This window comes from Schistocerca gregaria, chromosome 1, assembly GCF_023897955.1.
Source record: "Schistocerca gregaria isolate iqSchGreg1 chromosome 1, iqSchGreg1.2, whole genome shotgun sequence".
Classification (NCBI taxonomy): domain Eukaryota; kingdom Metazoa; phylum Arthropoda; class Insecta; order Orthoptera; family Acrididae; genus Schistocerca; species Schistocerca gregaria.
The window spans coordinates 190,312,053-190,331,469 of record NC_064920.1 but is presented as its reverse complement, the minus strand read 5'-3'; the positions used below and the strand labels follow the sequence as shown (position 1 = coordinate 190,331,469).

At 43.7% G+C, this 19,417-nt stretch overlaps 1 protein-coding gene across 1 annotated transcript in view; it reads left to right on the top strand.

Annotated features, from left to right (window-relative positions):
- Nucleotides 1-19,417, top strand: part of LOC126336950 (uncharacterized) — a 188,335-nt gene that overhangs the window by 60,558 nt on the left and 108,360 nt on the right. The window contains exon 4 of the mRNA XM_050001186.1: nucleotides 12,152-12,316. Within this exon, the coding sequence (XP_049857143.1) occupies nucleotides 12,152-12,316 (165 nt within the window). The remainder of the gene's footprint in view (nucleotides 1-12,151; nucleotides 12,317-19,417) is intronic.

Sequence of the window (19,417 nt, the reverse complement as noted above, 5' to 3'; positions counted from 1 at the left end):
CTGTCTCTAGATCTTAGATCAGCACGGATTTAAAAGCCATTTCTCGTGCGCAACTCAGCTTACCAGTTCCTCACATGATACACTACGAATCATCCATGAGGAGTAACAGGCAGGTTCCACATCCCTAGAGGTCCAGAAAGTGTATGACACAGTGCACACTGCAGACTGTTAACGAAGGTCCGAGGATATGCAGTAAGTTTCTAGATATATCAAACTCACGAAGGCTTCTTAAGTAATAGAACCCAGTACGTTTTTCTGGACGGCGAATCTAGATAAGGTATCGTATGGAGTGCCCCAAGAGAGCGTGATAGGAGCTCTCTTTCTCTGTATACGAATGGCCTTCAGTAAGCAATGCAATACTTCTTTTTTTTCGGCCGATTTCGGTAGAAAAAATGCAGAGTTCTTGTGGGACATCGTGGAATGTACCTGCTTCAGCTCCTGTAGATTCATGAAGATCCGTTAGGTGCTGGCGCTATACGTAGCCTTCAAAATGGCGTCCGTAACGGAGGTGCGTTCCGAGCATAGTAGACATTCATAGACGCTCGCAGAATATCTATGGATACCTGGCAGTGGGCAAAAGCACGGTTAATCGTTGGGAGAGGCCTCTGTTATCCTCGCAACAAGGTCGTCCTAACTTACTGTCTGATCTCCCGCGTGCTGGCCGGCTGGAGTCAGATATGACTCCGGAAGTTCTGGAACGTGCGGACACTCACATTCGAGGTGATCAGTGAATGACAAACATCTCACTGCTCAACTCGGCCTCTCCGTCGGTAATGCTGACCCACTCGTCCACCAGTTCGGTTACGCAAAGTTCGTGCCCTCTGAGTCCCTGGCTGCCTAACAAAAGGCCATAAAGAGCATCTCCCGATTTCTGTCTGTTTGGCTCATTGAAGGATGAACCCAGAGGAAAGCCGTCTGTGGATGACAGGAAGCTTATTGATGCAGTACGACGTTGGCTCCGACATCTATCAGTAGAGCCGTCGTGTGACTAGGGCCTCCCGTCAGGTAGACCGTTCACCGGGTGCAAGTGTTTCGATTTGACACCATTTCGGCGACTTACGCGTCGATGGGGATGAAATGATGATGATTAGGACAACACAACACCCAGTCCCTGAGCGGAGAAAATCTCCGACCCAGCCGGCGATCGAACCAGGGGCCTTAGGACTGACATTTTGACGCGCTGACCACTCAGCTACTGGGGGCGGACAGTAGAAGCGTACAACGCGAATATACCGGCCGTCCGAATAATGTGGTGTAAAGAGATCTATAGACAGTGGTTTATCTCTTGCTCTGTTGGCTAGTGAAAAAGGTAAGAAAATAGGTAATAGTGGTACAAGGCACCCTCCGCCAGACACCACATGGTGGCTTGCACCTTACGTATGTGTATATAGATGTAGGCGTAGAAAGTAATTTAAACACTTGGGATCAATTATATATACCTCGAGAAGCTATGAAGCAGATGTGGAAGGCAGGATCTACCAGGCAAAATGTGGAATACACTTTCGAAAAAAAACTATGAATCATACGAACTACGCTATCCCTTTCTTGGCTTTCGGAGGTTGCAACCTATATTTCGTGAGAGGTCCACATGGAGCCGTCCATCAGAATCCAGATGCCCCAAGACAGAAATTTCGGGGCGAACGAGGTTGACCTACGATGACTTCAGCCTTAAACCCGCCTCGCCCAGCCTAACCAGTACCTGACGGAGCTGTTCCAAGTCCTCGATAAAGGTTTTACTATACACCACAACGTCATCCAAATAATTATAGACGAACAGGAATTTTAGATCACCCAAAACAAAATCCAGTAACGTAGATAGCACGGATGCATAGGTAGATAGACGAAAGAGTACATGTTAAATTCATACAAGTTCCAGTGCGTGGCAAACAAAGTGGCAGCCTTGGATTCTTACACCTATGTTTTCTGGTAATACACTTTATTTGGATCAAGTGCCGTAAATCACTGGGTGCCAGCGGACCAGGTGAAGCAACAGTGAAAGTCAGGAAGATGGACAGGCGCGATAATCCACCACAGAACGGAAAGCGTCCCCATTTGCTTTTTTGATCAAAAATATGGGCTATGCATCGGGCGAAGTCGAAGGACGAATCACTTCTTCCGCTAACATTTAGTCATCTTCCTGTATTAACACTCTCATCTTAAGTGGTGAAAGTCTATAGCAAGACTGCCTAACGTGCTCTCGATCCAATAACTGATTTCGTTACTGTATTTTATTAGTAATACTTAACCCATCGGTTATCACGTGAGGGAAATCACCAAGTATTTGCAACACCTATTGTGCCTTTTCATTAGATAAATGACTCAACTCAGCCTAACTAGGTTCAGAAACTATACATAAACACCCAGGCGATGAGTACGCTTGCGGAAGAAAATCTTTAAAGAGATACGAAATCAAAAATAAAAGACTCCCTGAGCATAGTCCAGCGCTAACCCCGTTTTCCCTATAAAATCACACCTTAACAGGGCGTTGCTACATAACCCCTTCACCACAGTGACCTGAAAAGACCAGCGAAATTGCTCAATATGACAGTCTCTTACACATTTGATGTGCCTGCCGAATCCACTTGCTGCCCGTTACCAGCCCTACAGTTTTCTACGGTAGGTCATACTTTGGATAGTTTAAAAATTCGCTGATAACTGTAACACCACATGTAGTCTAACGACAGTACTATCAAAGTCGAGCAACGCGCATACTGGCTCGTGGTTGAGGTAAATACAAGCGAAAGACGAAGAAGGGCATTAACACCCCCCACCTTGTTACAAGCTCGCAGAAATGCATACGAAGTGGAGCGCTTACCTTTTAGCCTAGCGTCAGCTGTTCGAAGGCTCCCCCTGGGAACATAATAATTCCAAGCAAAATGCCTTTGTACACCGTAACGATATGAAAGTCCTTGAATCCTCTGGCCCTTCCCCGAGGTGTTGGATTTAGCGTGAACTTCACATGTTGCCTGCTATTCAGAGCTGCCCCTTGCGTCCACATTAGACTCCTCAATGATATTGGTAAAAGGTCAACGTCCTGCTAGGTAACTGGTTCTTTTATAAATGAAATGCGGGAACGATCCTCAGGATTAATTACTTGTACGATGACACTGACTACCTGTGCCTCTGATAAATTCGCATCAATAGCGACTGCAGCATCGCGTACTTCACATATGTACTTAGTCAGAAGTGCGCCAGTGCGCTGAACACGAAATACATGTTGACTAATCACATCATCCTGAAATCTTTCATAGAGCTGTTCTCTTAAAACATGGGTATGCAGCTCTCGTACCATGCAAATCAAGTTGCTTAATGAATCTTTACACAAAGGGAAAAGCTACCTCCCAAGGAATATTAAAAACACTGATATGCCATTACTGGTCGACCGAAAGCAACGAAAGCTTTACTAAATAAGGAACAGCATTGATTGTTAAAAGTTCCATTCCTTGTATTAAGGTGCAAATGGGGTTCAGAAGCTTGCGATAACCAGAATCATAACTGATCGGGCTCCTGCTGGGCATTGGACATTGGCCCTGATCAAAGTTTTCCATCGGCAATTGCCCTAGGTGTTTCCGCGATACCCATGTCCCCTCTCTAAGGCACTTAACCTTCTGTGCAAGCGATTATCCCAACGAGTAATTCGCTAACGCTGCCTTTTAAAGAAGAATCAGTTATTACGGAAGCGATCCTAAGTGCCATTACCTAATTGATATTCTGTGCCTGAACCCTGTAGATTTGGGACAGAAAAGGAAAACAGCATTTTAAAAAATTTTGTGTTCTTGCCCACGTCGCTGAGAGAGGTAGCAGTGTTCAAGCGTAGCACGTACTTGCCCAGAACGCTCTGAGTAATTTGCACTGGGAGCGCGGGTACGCTGTGGGGGCTGCAAACACAAATCAGGTACGTCATCGTCTTCACATTGGCTACGACTCTTGAGCTCCTGCCAGAGTTTCTCCTTGCGCAGTACACCCTACCTGATCACCAGGCACGATTCCATGTCGGTCACAGAAAACCTGCAAACAACTGGTAGTCCCTGAACCGAGGACAGAATTAAACAATACCTAAAAATAACAAATATAGAAATGAACAATGCTCAGTTGACGGGAAATCACAGAAAATAAACAACAAAACCATGCTCTGCTAGCAGAATGGTGCGCGGCGCTGCTGTACCACTGTGTGTGCTTGATAACACATTGGGAATGGTGAGGCCGTCGATGGGGTTGAAATTTAACTGTCTCTTGAAAACATTTTTAAATTTATTGGGCCACAAAATTATTGTGGTTCCAAATACAAGTTGAGCACCAAATATTTATGACTTAAAATGATTTTAACAAGGGGATCGCTACGCGGCGTAGCCGTGCAGTCTGAGGCGTAGTCTCCCCCCGTCGGAGGTTCGAGACCTCACTCGGATATGGGTGTGTGTGTGTTGTCCATAGCGTACGTTACTTTAGGTTAGATTAAGCAGTGTGTATGCCTAGGGACCAATGACCTCAGCACTTCGGTCCCATAGTCCTTACCACAATGTTTAAAAAAAAAAATAGAAACCAAGGGGAATACTATTTCATTAGAAAGAACATGAACAGAAACAATAAAACATACACTATAGGTAACAGATTTGAGTGCTCTTTCAAGATTCGTTTAGGTTTTACTAAAATGTGCTAATAAACTGTTTTTAGGTTCTTCAGTTAAGGAAAACCCACAAACAATAGCAAACTTTACAATTGGTAAGAAGAGACAAATCCCAGACACAACTGGCAGAACAGAGACACGTGGTGCTGTAAGGTGTGATCACCACCAGATCAACCAAAACAGGCTCGCACAAGGTCTACCGAAGCGGCGTACACACTTCAAGGCTGGCGTGAGGTGCCAGACTATAACGGACGCTTGTAACACACCAAAACTCTTTAAGAAGTGAGGAAACGCATATTACCACACCCCTTTTTAATGTAATTTAAAAAAGAGTGGGGGTTGCCTCGAGAGAGCTCGCAACTTTTAACATATTCAAAAATAAAGTACCAAAAGGTGGCTCAAATAGCCAAACATGCTTCAAAAAAATTTGTAGCGGATACACTTAGCCCGAAGATGACAGCATAAAACGCCCAGCCAATAGAAACACTGGCAAGAGAAGCCAAAAGCGAAAACAAATTACGTCCAAAAGGGAAGCTGAGCATAGCGGTAGTAGATCGAGATGAACCGCTAAAGGTGCACTAAATAAGCAATATGGTTATGTGTCGAAAGAAGAAAGTGATGCACCACAACAGGTCAAACGGGTAGGTAGCCAAATGATACTCTAAGAACTGTGCTACGGACTCCGCTGCCTGGATCTGAGGAAAACAACGCACGAGGATAGTTACGGTGCTCACTCAGTCTTAACAGGACCAGTAAGGCTTTGTCCTCCGGATGAACCTAACACCAACAGCGAAACGTCTTTTGGTTGTGTCGCGTCCCCGGTGCAGAAACGTCCCCCTTGCCTTGTGTACGCTATTTTTCCTTACTCGCCCAACGAGTTCCGAACACAGTACTTTCAGACCGAGAGCCTCGTAAGCAAAACAGACCGCCAGCGACCTATTTCAACGGCAACCACGAGAAATCTCTTTGTGCACGCTGCTCCAGCCTGCTCTGTCCAAGCAAACCAAAGAGAACCTCACGTCGTAGCACTGCAAACAAACTCGCAAGTCGAGCACGAGGTTTCGACTTTGCACGGCTCAGGACGTACGCGATTATTTTGGACTGACAATTTTGCAGTTTCTGACCATATAATTTTTGATTGCTATCTTGGAATCTTGTATCATCAATGATGTCCTGGATGGCCATTTTGGATTGTGATTTCATGTGGCTGTTGTTTTGGATTTTTGTAAGCGTCGTCTTGGATCCTGTACTTAGCAAAAGTAACTTACTTTCACACCGGCGGCCTGGAGAAACCTGATAGGGTCAGTTAAATCTAAAAGACAGTCAGTGTTCTCCAGTTATGGAGAGTTTCTGAACCGTAACTAAATCCCACAACTATTGCACTGCATAACGCCAGGGAAAATCCGAGAAAGAGGAGAGTGTGTTGGAGCTAAGAGGTCTATGGTAACAGATACGAAAATTTTCGAAAACTATCATGTTGCTTCTATTAATAGTAGCATATTAGCATTACTAGCGTGTGAACGATGTAGAACTTGCCCTGAGTTGTCGTGTTAGGTCTGTGGTCTACCCGAAAGCTCCAGACTACATGCGTACAGCGGTTTTTCTGTAACATCATCGTCTAATTGGCAATTTATTTACGTTTTTACTGTAAAAGTTTGGTTTGACATTGAGCATTTTATTACAATTAACAATTCTTGATGTAAGACGGAGTGATATGTTACAGTTTCAGGACAACAGAGAAATTTGGTTACAGTTTTAGTGTAACATGGACAATTTGTTACAACTGGGCTGTAACACAGAGTATTTTGTCACAATTTTAGTTTAACAGAGTAATTTTGATACAGTTTTTGCTGTAAAATGTAAAAGTTCATTTCAATTTCATTCTAATGTGGAGATTTTTGATAGTGGAGCCTTTTCATAGGATCACATTCCTGCAATGTAGGACATTTTTTCAAATTTACTTGTAACATGAGGTAATTTGTTGCGGTTTACCGCATGTGGATGTAGTGTCATGTAGTCCCCATGGTGCAATAGCGTAAGTTTGCAGTATCAACTCACTGCAATTATCACATGCTTAATAAAATCAGCTAAGCGAGTTTTGTGTAGTTTGAATCAACTGTGACCTAAATAAACTAAACACATGAATTGGTCAATTTTCCATCTTATTCCAATTTCACATAACAGATTCAAAGACTGATCTTCGAAATATTTCAGAGTAACCTTCGCAAAATCGGAGTTCCTGCAACGTCGAATAATTTTGTTCCATGATTGTTGGAAGTATTTCAAAGTGTAACTACGGTCTCACACATTTCAGTTCCCCAAACATTGTAGAATTTATCCCACGCCCGCTCACATCCTGCACAAGCGGCTTTCAAAATTTGCCATGAATGATTTTGAAATCCTGTGTATATAAGTAAGATAAAAAAGGTATTGGTCACACGTTTAGATTCCCGAACTGTCTCCATGTATACATCGACTTGAAAGGTGACACGTCCTAAGTACAACGTAAAACCTTTAAAATTTATGTTAGCAATCACATAAAAATCACTTAAAAATACAATGCGAACCCAAACACTAGACCTCATTCTATGATACGATTTTAATGTATCATGAGCATCTGTATCATTAGAGACAAAACGCTGGCTCACACTAATGAGAGAACAAATCTGCAGCAGCCTCGAAGATGGAGCCACATCGACATAGTCATCAAATTCTAACATGGACACATCTGGGACGCTCTTTGACATCTCTAGTTCGCAATACTTGCCAAAAAGTTTGAAAAATCCAGTGGTGAAACGTAAACTTGCTAAAAACACCCATTGTTATTCGTATTCTGAACACAAAGTGTCATTAGCATTTCGATTGTTTCTGATCGCGGCGCAGGTTCTTCAGCCATACGTAACGTTTAACTGCTCAACATATCTTCCATCGGGCCTATATGAAAAGCGCAGTCATACCTGTAATGAGAGCATATGGTAACAGCTGCTACTACGGAGTTTCGTCTTTACAGACAGGTTATGTCCTTATCAACCATGGGAAGTAAGTTTTCTGTGAAGAGGTTGCTGTCAGGTGTCGTTTGCCGATATGAAAACTCAGTGAATACTAAATTTTATTCTCCGATGCACATGGTAAATGGTAGGAATGCAGCATTGATGTAAAAGTCACTGATAGATACAAAGTTCTGGGGTCCAATAAAACTTGTTGGTTATAATGCAGAACTGTTAACTTTCATGCCAAAATCGATCGATTTGCTGTATTTATGCACTGTATTGTGTATGTCCTTCAAAGGTACCAAATACTATATCTATATAAAGACGCACTAGGAAGGAATTATGCGAATGGGACGGGAATGAGTAGATGTGGTGTACATGTACAGACAAATGAATGATTACAATTTCAGAAAAACTGGATGATTTATTTAAGAGAACCATTTTCACAAATTGAGCAAGTCAATAACGCGTTGGTCCACTTCTAATCATTATCACATCAGTTATTCAGCTGGGCAATGATTGATAAGAGTTGTTGAATGTCCTCCTGATGGATTTCGTGTCAAATTCTGACCAACTGCCATGTTAGATCGTCAAAATCCTGAGATGGTTGGAGTGTCCTGACTGTAAAACTCCAAACGTTGTCAGTTTGGAAGAGATTCGGCGACCTTGCTAGTCAAGGTAAGGTCTGGAAAGCACGAAGACAGAGTAGAAACTCCCGCCGTATGTTGGCAGGAGTTATCTTTCTGAATTGAAAGACCAAGATGGCTTGAAATGAAGAGCAAAAAAAAAAAAAATATCGTTCAATTAGCGCTGTGCTGTAATGGTGCCGCGGATGATAGCCAAAGGGGTCCCGCTATTGAATACAACTGGCACCCCAGAATGTCCATTCCTGGTTGTCGGGTCGTACCACGAGCGGTAGCCAAGTTCGTATCCCAACGCTGTCCGGGGTGTCTCTAGACACGTCTTCGTCCTGGCATCCCACTGACCGGAACATAATTGTCTTCAGTAATGAGTCCCACTTCGAACTGAGTACTGATCAACAGATTTGCCTTCTGTCGTCTAAGGTAATAGAGTTTTATCGCCACGAAAAACCCATGAACATGTAGGCTGTTGACAGTTATTCCAGTAAAATTCTTTTGTTTTCGTCGTATGTATTTGCAGCTCTTTTTTCGACTATGATTCACCATCTCACTTTGTATAAACGTTTTCGGCTTTCAACCGTAGTGATACATACCTGGCGCATATAACATCATCTGTGTTATTGACGGAACTGGGAGTTAGCTGTTAACGACAGCCACTTGTTTGATAGATGAGAACTCACATGCATAAATAAATGGTGCAAATGGCTCTGAGCACTAAGGGACTTAACATATGAGGTCATCAGTCCCCTAGAACTTAGAAGTACTTAAACCTAACTACCCTAAGAACATCACACACATCCATGCCCGAGGCAGGATTCGAACCTGCGACCATAGCGGTCACGCGGTTCCAGACTGAAGAGCCTAGACCCGCTCGGCCACTCCGGCTGGCCACATGCATAAATGTTTTGGTGCTAAATTTTTAAAACATCTTACCGAAGCATTTGTCTCCTGAGCCACTGCATACGTTCTCACTAAAGAACGAATGTTCCTGTACGATTTTTTTTTTTAATCTTGCTGTAGGATGGATGTGTTGGGCTACGGGACATCTTAAACTTAGGACAATTCGAATATCCCGCCAGTTTTCAAATGAGTTAAAACGTAAGTGTACTTCCTTCAAATCTCCCCCCCCCCCCCCGCCCCCCATTTTAACTTAGGTCACATAGACTGACACCAGAATGATAGTTGCGGTGGCGGTAGTGCCACCATAACTGACAAATTAGTGAGAGAAACCAGAACTACTGTCTTGGATTTTGAATTTCCTGCAATTTTTAACCAACAGCAGGTAGGGTCTTTAATGGCTTGGGAGACCGGGAGACTGCCAGTCGTGTTGTACACTTCGCATCGTGTTGTCTAGTTGGAAGCAGGTGTTCAGTGTCCTGCACCGTTTCTGTTCAGTGAGCTCTTACTGGCCGACTGCACTAGTGGTGCATTGCCACGCGGGGCAGTACTGGTTTCAAATTTTTAGACCGGCGCGTCCAGAGATCTTGTGACCATATTGCGGATGGGATCCTCCCATATTTTTGTGGCTGAGTAGAATGGCATTTTGTTTTTATGCTATTACTACCAAAAATGCTTAAACAGTGTATAATTTTAAAGTTAATGCAACTCAGATGTTGAGATCCAAGCTCCGGCTAATAATCATGTAAGCTACGACGTCAGAGGTTTAACGAAACTGTTCAGTCCCATTTTACACTGAGAATGAGTGGCCTCGTACCACCATGGCATCAGGGAAAACCGAATCACGGATTGGTGCACGCATGTGACGCTTTGCACTGCATTCATATCACCACTGCCACACTACTTTCATTGTATATTACACACAGTTATAATTGTATAAATTGTCAGCATATGAATACAATGAGCATATGGCATCCAAAGTAATTGAAAAAGCCCGAGTTTAATTTTTAATGTGAAGATGACATTGGTAAAATGGGCTATTATATGCAACAAACGAACGTAGATCACAATAAAATATTTTAAAAAAGTAATATAAAACAACCAAAAAGTTACAACAATCACCTTGCCCAATAACACGGACATTGAAATGGTTATTGTACGGTGCATATTAGTAACTACGCGTTCGTGAATTGAGTCATCACAGTAGTAATTACACGTCAGCGTGACCTAACGATCATTGGCCACCGGCCATTTTCCTTTATCTACAACATCTGCGAACCTTTCTTGGCTGACCATTCTTTAAACAATGTTTTCATTACTTTAGCAGGTAATTTGTGAGTGCATGCCACCGTTCAACATTGGTAGTTTATCCTTACAAAAATGTTCCTTCATCGCAATCTCTGCAATGCCGTCATGTCAAGCAGTGCCTTTTTCCCAACCGCTACTGGAATGTGGCGCGAGAGTCTAATTATGTGATACATGTACTGGAGAGTTTATTGAGGAACGTGCATGTACTGTAGTCACTGATATCCCTATAAAATAAGTCTAAGTGAAAGTTGTCAGTCTCACGCTGACTTTGGTATCATCTGTACTCCAACACGAACGATAAATGTCTGTAGCAATGTAACTGCATTCTGAAATAAAATGTGTGAATGGTATATTTGGCCAGGTGTTCATTTTTGGGGTTTGATTGCCTGGTGCTAATATTTTTATTTGACGCCACTTCGGCAACTTGCACGTCAATGATGACGAGGACAACGTACACACTCGTTCCCGAGCTGAGAAAGTCTCCCACCCGAGTGGGAATCGAACCCTGAGATCGGCAACATCAGTGCTACTCACAAGACCACGAGCTGCATTTAGAAATATCGGCGACTAGCCTGGACAACGTTGACTGCTAAAAGTCAGTACAACAGCTTCTGTTGATTCTTTGCAACTTCCGGCAAAATCTCTACAATGGCAGATAGGGTAACGACCAAATACAAGTAGGTAACAAAGACAAACACTTGAAGTTTTTATAGAAACAAACATAGTTTATTTAGATGCAATTAGACGGCGACAGCTCCAATTTTATTAAACACCACCTGCAGAAAGCTAATGAATTCAAAGTCATATATGAGATTTTACCTACTACGCACGGGCACACTTAAAAACCAGTAAAACTAATCAAAAAAACCTGAAAATGACTTTCTGAATTCAACGCCTCTCCACGAGAAAGTAATTGCGAATTCTTGTAGAATTTCTCTATTAAAAAAAATCTTTGTTGATCACTAAGATTTGAAATGCTAAATTGTTTTGAAGATCACCTCATTCCCAGAGAATTCACAAATTTCCTTCTACACCCAGAGGGCTGCTTTTCGATTCCTTGATTTTGGGGGCTGTCGAAAATCCTTAAAGTTTCCGACCGTCCAGTCAGTTATATCTCTTGAACAGAATAGTTCGATTTCGACTCAGATTTGAATATCCTAGTTGGTTCACCTTCTTCTTTTCGCTTTTCCTATAAATTACTGTTTGTTGTTGAGTGAGGAACGATGTTTGCTTTCTCGCAGTGACAACAGCAGTGACATAATATTGCTTTCTCCGCAGCTGAAGTAGCATGAGCAATTATGTTAACTAGCGGTACACGAACAATGAGCAAAACTATGTCCTCTCTCCTCGTTTCGCTGGCGGAATTAGCAATTGGAGCTAAAAAAAAGTAAGATCCGTGCCTCATTAAACTGTCAATCGAAAATATAGGTTATCTGCACACTCTTCGCTTCTGTATGGGATATGACATGTTACAGTATGTCCAGTACCGTAATCAGCAACCATAACAAAGTACTACATGAGAAAAAATTAATCAACAAGTACATATTATAGGGTATTATATAGAATACATTTGTTTTCATACATGAAGTGAAGGCTTAGACTCTGCTCAGTAGATACCTTAGTCAAGCAGCAACATTACGCTGATGTTTGCTGTAAGACGAACGGTAAATCGTGCAAAATGTATGTTTCAGCTGCAGAGAGTCACGACTCCTGCAAATGTTCTGGCGACGCGTGCATCTGCAACTTGTTCAAGCTGCGGCCAGACAGCGTCGTTTGCCTGCACTCCTCCGATCGTCTGTCATGCAGCCAGGTCACCACAGGCGACAAGGGAGAGGCACGACTGACATCCGACGACAGTGAGTAACGGTCGCAGAGGGCTGCTTCTATTTCTACCTCTTATGAAACTACATTCCCTACTGAGCATGATTTATGTGCACAGAGTATCACTACAGGCCTATGGCATACAGAACGAAAATGGTCAACATAAAGTAACCATAACTGTGCAATCTAGTATTTAATTAATTTTTTAATGGAGTTAACTAAAGACAAAAGAACTTCTATCTGGTACTCTCTCGTATGTATTAACAATTTCATCTCTATATTAATTATGACACATGTTGCCTAACCTGTGTTACAATAACTTTTATACGCTCACCAGTCAAAATATTTCTTATGCACTTAAAGGGGCCTACTGGTCGCTTTGGAGCGTTTTAGATGATTATACACTCCTGGAAATGGAAAAAAGAACACATTGACACCGGTGTGTCAGACCCACCTTACTTGCTCCGGACACTGCCAGACGGCTGTACAAGCAATGATCACACGCACGGCACAGCGGACACACCAGGAACCGCGGTGTTGGCCGTCGAATGGCGCTAGCTGCGCAGCATTTGTGCACCGCCGCCGTCAGTGTCAGCCAGTTTGCCGTGGCATACGGAGCTCCATCGCAGTCTTTAACACTGGTAGCATGCCGCGACAGCGTGGACGTGAACCGTATGTGCAGTTGACGGACTTTGAGCGAGGGCGTATTGCTCAACACGTGGGTCGTGAGGTCTCCACAGTACATCGATATTGTCGCCAGTGGTCGGCGGAACGTGCACGTGCCCGTCGACCTGGGACAGGACCGCAGCGACGCACGGATGCACGCCAAGACCGTAGGATCCTATGCAGTGCCGTAGGGGACCGTACCGCCACTTCCCAGCAAATTAGGGACACTGTTGCTCCTGGGGTATCGGCGAGGACCATTCGCAACCGTCTTCATGAAGCTGGGCTACGGTCCCGCACACCGTTAGGCCGTCTTCCGCTCACGCCCCAACATCGTGCAGCCCGCCTCCAGTGGTGTCGCAACAGGCGTGAATGGAGGGACGGATGGAGACGTGTCGTCTTCAGCGATGAGAGTCGCTTCTGCCTTGGTGCCATTGATGGTCGTATGCGTGTTTAGCGCCGTGCAGGTGAGCGCCACAATCAGGACTGCATACGACCGAGGCACACAGGGCCAACACCCGGCATTATGGTGTGGGGAGCGATCTCCTACACTGGCCGTACACCTCTGGTGATCGTCGAGGGCACACTGAATAGTGCACGGTACATCCAAACCGTCATCGAACCCATCGTTCTACCATTCCTAGACCGGCAAGGGAACTTGCTGTTCCAACAGGACAATGCACGTCCGCATGTATACCGTGCCACCCAACGTGCTCTAGAAGGTGTAAGTCAACTACCCTGGCCAGCAAGATCTCCGGATCTGTCCCCCATTGAGCATGTTTGGGACTGGATGAAGCGTCGTCTCACGCGGTCTGCACGTCCACCACGAACGCTGGTCCAACTGAGGCGCCAGGTGAAAATGGCATGGCAAGCCGTTCCACAGGACTACATCCAGCATCTCTACGATCGTCTCAGTTTCCAGGAGTGTAGAATTAGTACCAGTCAGCGCATAGGTGACTGTGCCTTACCAGCGCAATAAGATGGATCGCCGAGAAAACATGAGGGAATGGCCGAAAGGAGATGTCGTGTTTGGACGTTCCCATACCAACATCGTGAATGAAGTTGCCCGGCTTACTGGTGTACTAGCGTGGACTCCAAAGTGTCTACACGAGATGGTGTACAACTGGCAGCCTTGTAACAAGGCGCAAGAACTGCCGTCGTGAATATACCCTAATAGACAGGGATTGTCATGTCCATTCGACGACAGTCGGTTTAGAACATGACAGGAATTGCTGCTGTTAATGAATTCAGTTCCACCTCAGATAGTTTCCGAGCTAACACAACCAAGGGAACTGCATGGAATGGACATTTGGAGTCGGGTATATCGTAAAAAGGCCATTGCCAACAGCGGCTGGCGGTACACAGAGTTGCACGTCGTCACTGGGCCAAACAATACGGAAACTTGACGCTAGCTGTCTGGATTCATTTAGTGTGGTCAACAAGCAGTGATTTTTACATGACATGTATTCGTAGGTCTGAATGTTGACACCCAACAGCTCTTTAATGGAATGTAAATAAGTGCCGAACCGGAATTTCCGCCTTTCCGCGAGCAGTCGCCTTACCAGTACGCTATCCGTGCATGTGTCACAATCAGGCCCAAACTTCCATATCTTATCATCAATGTGTGTACGACCTGCGTTCTTACATTCATTATGTATACTAAAGATCTAAAGAAACGGGTATAGGCATGCGTATTCAAATAAAAAGATATGTAAACTGGCAGAATATGGCGCATCAGTCACCAACGCCCATATAAGACAATAAGTGTCTGGTGCAGTTGTTAGATCCGTTACTGCTGCTACAATGGTAAGTTATCAAGATTTAAGAGAGTCTGAACGTGGTGTTATAGTCGGAGCACAAGCCTTTTGACACAGCATCTCCGTGGTAGATATGACGTGAGGATTCTCCCGCACGACCATGGCACCAGTGTGCCGTGTGTATCAGGAAGCTGGCAAAACATCAAATCCCCGATATAACTGCGGCTGGAAAAAAGATCCTTCAAGAACGAGACCAACGACGACTGAAAAGAATGGTTCAACGTGACAGAAGTGCAACCCTTCCGCAAATTGCTGCAGATTTCAATGCTGAGCCATTAACAAGTGTCAGCTTGCGAAACATCATCGATATGACCTTTTGGAGCCGAAGACCATCCATGACTGCACGGCGCCAAGTTTTACGTCTCGCCTGGGCCCGTCAAAACCAATATTGGACTGCTGATGACTGGAAACATGTTACCCGGCCGGACGAATCTCGTTTCAAACTGTATCGAGTGAATGGACGTTTACGGGTGTGGAGACATCCTCATGAGCCAATGTACCCTGAATGACAGTAGGGGACTGTTCAAGATGGTGGTGGCTGCGTAATGGTGTGGGGCGAGTGCAGTTGGAGTGATATGGGGTCCCTGATGCATCTAGATACCACTCTGACAGGTGACACGTACGTAAGCATCCTGTCTGATCACATGCATCCATTCATGTTCGTTGTGCATTCCGACAGATTTGGACAATTGAAGCAGGACAATGCGACACCCCACACGTCCAGAATTGCGACAGAGCGGCTCGAGGAACACTCTTTTGAGTTAAAACACTTCCACTGGCTACCAAACTCCCTAGACATGAACATTATTGAGCATATCTGTGATGTCTTGCAACGTTCTTTTCGGAAGAGATCCCGAACCCCCCCCCCCCCCCCCCCCCCACCGTCACCTTCGGATTTATGGATAGACCTGGTGGATTCATGGTGTCAGTTCCCTCCAGCACTACTTCGGACATTATTCGAGTCCATGCCACGTCGTCATGTGACACTTCTGCGTGCTCGTGGGCGACCTACATGATATTAGACTGGTGTACCATTTTCTTTGGGTCTTCAGTGTATATTCCTGTAAAGGGCAGACTTTTTAATTGAAAGTCCTTTCACCGGTGTCGGAGGATAAATACGATTTTGTAGTCTCCATGTTGTTCTGAAGTAAGGCGCAATTTTCGTGAACAACACAGGCATTGCAGTATCGTATCATGTCGTATCCCAGTAGCGATTTTGCATCCTACAAATTATGCAAGGCGTCGAATGCACTGGCAGGCCAACGAGGCGTTTAACCCACAGGGTGTGTAAGTAATGGTTCAAGCCGGAGATAGTCTTGCTTTGAGGCTGGTTTTCGTACCCTGACTTGGTTCCACTCATTGAGGTTACCAAGAACACGAAACAGGACGTTTAATTCAACCGTCTGAACGACTAGGTATTATCCTTTCTTCTACACTGCACATTTCCGTCCTCCAGAGTGACACCAACCGTGTGCATAGGGCCATACGCATGCGTTCCTGGTTTGACCATCATCGAGGCACTCTGTCGCACTTTGACTGGCCAGCTACATTGTCGGACTATTCGTAGGCAGAGGATGGAACGTACCGCCCATGATCCGAGCAATATGGTACCTTTACAGGATATGATCATTAATGAGCGACTTTAGCTGCAGTGGGCGTAACTGAAGAAATTTGTGGATCCTCTTCTTTCCCGAAATGACGCAATTATCAGAGCTAGGGGCGTTGTTAGACGTTAATAAGTTCAAATGTTTTTGTAATAAAAAATTTTTAGTCTCGTGTACTTATTCAGCATTTAAATATACATTTGGAAGATGTAGTTACGAAAAAGTCTACAAAACTAACCATATGTACATTGATTCTACATCTACAAACATACTCCGAAAGCTAATGAACGGCGCATGGTGGAGAGTACTCTGTACCTCTACTACTCGTTTCCTTTCCTGTTTCACTCGCAACAGAGCGAGAGAAAAATGACTATCTATATGACTTTGTATGAGTCCTAATTTCTCGTATCTTTTCTTCGCCGCCCTTACGGGGATTATACGTTGGCGACAGTAGAATCGTTCTGCCGTTCACTTCAAAAGTCGGTTCTCTAAATTTTCTCAGTAGTACTTCTCGAAAAGAACGTCGCCTTCCCTTCATGGATTCCCAAAGCATCATCGTAATGTTTGCCTGTTATTCTAACCTACCAGTAACAAATCTAGAAGTCTGTCTGTCAGATTCTTCGATGTCTTCCTTTAATCCGATCTGGTGTGGATCGGGAACACTCGAGCAGTTCCCAAGAATAGCTTGCTCTAGTGTCTTATATGTGATCTACTTTAAAGATGAATAACACTTTCCTAAATTTCTCGCAATAAACCGAAGTCAACCATTCACCTTCTCTACTACAATCCTTACGTAATCATCCCATTTCGTATCGTTTTTTAGAGTTATGCTCAGATAATCAAACGACGTTACTGTGTCACGTTTTTCCACGTTTAGAACAGGTTCCCATTCATCATACCAACTTGTAATTTTGATCAACTCACTTTGTATCCTCTTACAGAATGACCAGCAAACAGCCACAGAATGCTGCCCATCCTGTCTGTCAAATCATGTATGTGTATAGAAAATAATACCGGTCCTGTAACTTTTCCCTGGGGCATATCTGACCATACCCTTTCCTCTGATGAACAGTCGCCGTCGAGGACAACGTACTGGGTCCTATTATTTAAGAAGTCTTCGAGAACTCATATACCTGGGAAACTATGCCATATGTTCGTACTTTCTGTGGCAATGTGGAGTGTGCCACAGTGTCAAATGCTTTAAGCAAACCTAGGAAAATGGAATCAGCGTGTTGCTCTTCATCCATAGTTCGCAGGATATCATGTGAGAAAAGAGGTAACTGAGTTTTGTACGAGGGATGCTTTTAAAAACCGTGGTATTCAGTGGACAGAAACGTACAATTTCTAGGATATTTACTATATTCTAACTGAGAATGTGATCAGGAATTCCGCGGCAAACCGAAATTAAGGCTAATGCTCCGTAATTTTGCCGTTGCGTTTTTTATTCTTCTTATCTGCAGAAGTCACGTGCGCCTTTTGTCCAGTCACTTGTGACTTTGCGCTGGCGAGAGATTCGCCAGAAATGCAAGCTAAGTTAGGTGCAATACCCTAGAGCATTTCCACCATAATTACTCTAATTACTCTATCGCGCAAACATTTAAAGGGAACTGAGATTCCATCCGGACATGGCGACTTGTTTCCAACTTTTCCATTTGTTTCTCTACACAAGGAAGGGTTATTACTAAGTCCTCCATACGGGAGTCTATGCGATGGTCAAATTACCGTATATCTGTATGATTCTCCTACGTGTACGATTTCTTAAACGTCAAATTTCAAACTACGGCTTTCCTGTTGCTGTCTTCAGCTGCAACATCAGACTGGTCAACGAGTTGCTGATTAGAAGCCTTAGCTCCGCTTAGCGATTTTACATAGAACCAGAATCTTCTCGGATTCTCGGCCAGATCTCTTGGTAGTTGTATAATCTTTTTACAGACTCACTAATCTCTGATAAGCTTTCCTTGTTGTCATTTGCGTGTTCTCTTTTGAACCGAGAGTGCAACAGCCTCTATTTCCTCAGTATTTTTCGAATTTTGTTCCTCCAGTACCTGAAGCGGACAATGTAGTGATGCACTGGCGATTTAAGAATACTAATTTTTCTTTTTTATTTCCACTTTATATTTTGTAACAATCTATTTTCTGAGAGAAGGAGGCTTACATCAATGTTCAGACAGATTAAAAGAAACTCAGATGTAGAACTTATATATCTTGGTTGGGAGTGATTTACTGGAAGTGATGAAAGCATAAATCAGAGTACAAATCACTGTTATTGCATATATTACACCATATCTGCAGGTTGAAAGGGTCCTACACATAAGAGACAAACGGTTGACATTAATATCGTCAAGTTTCTGTATGTTATATTGACGTATGATAAAGAAACAGGGTCACGTTACAGCAGGAAACGATTAAAAGCTTCCGAGCATTAATTTTGCATAGGCTCCGTAACGAACATCCGTTAAACATATCACTAAGCCGTCTTCATAAGAGTTGTGTTTGTCATCGTAAAGCGCCGCGACGTGGTTTCTATGGCGATTGGTGCTCACTTAGAAAAGTTCTACTCATCGTAATATGCTATCCAGCGGCTGCTTTTATCTGACTGGCAAATAATACACCTTTTTTACGAAATTGCTATTTAAAAAGGACATGTGCTCTTGTTGACCCTTATTAAATATCCATTTATATTCAGTAACATACGTATAAGATCTTCTACTGCAAGTAGAGCATACTCTCTAACAGAGAAAGCTGAAAAAATCATTCATTTACTGTAATATTACTGTTAAATTTTGTGTGCTTCTTGTAAGTTCGTGTGTGTGTGTGTGTGTGTGTGTGTGTGTGTGTGTGTGTGTGTGTGGGTGGGTGTGTGTCAGCGGTCACGTGTGCGTGTGCGTGTATGCGCATGTGTATGAATGTGTACATGCATGTGTGTTTAAGCACACGGTCCCAAGCAATATACACAAAGAAATTATGTATCCTCCAGTCTGGAAACCTTTTTGGAATGGATGCATAAATAAATACCGAACTGCAATCGAACCAGGCACTGATAAAGAAATCA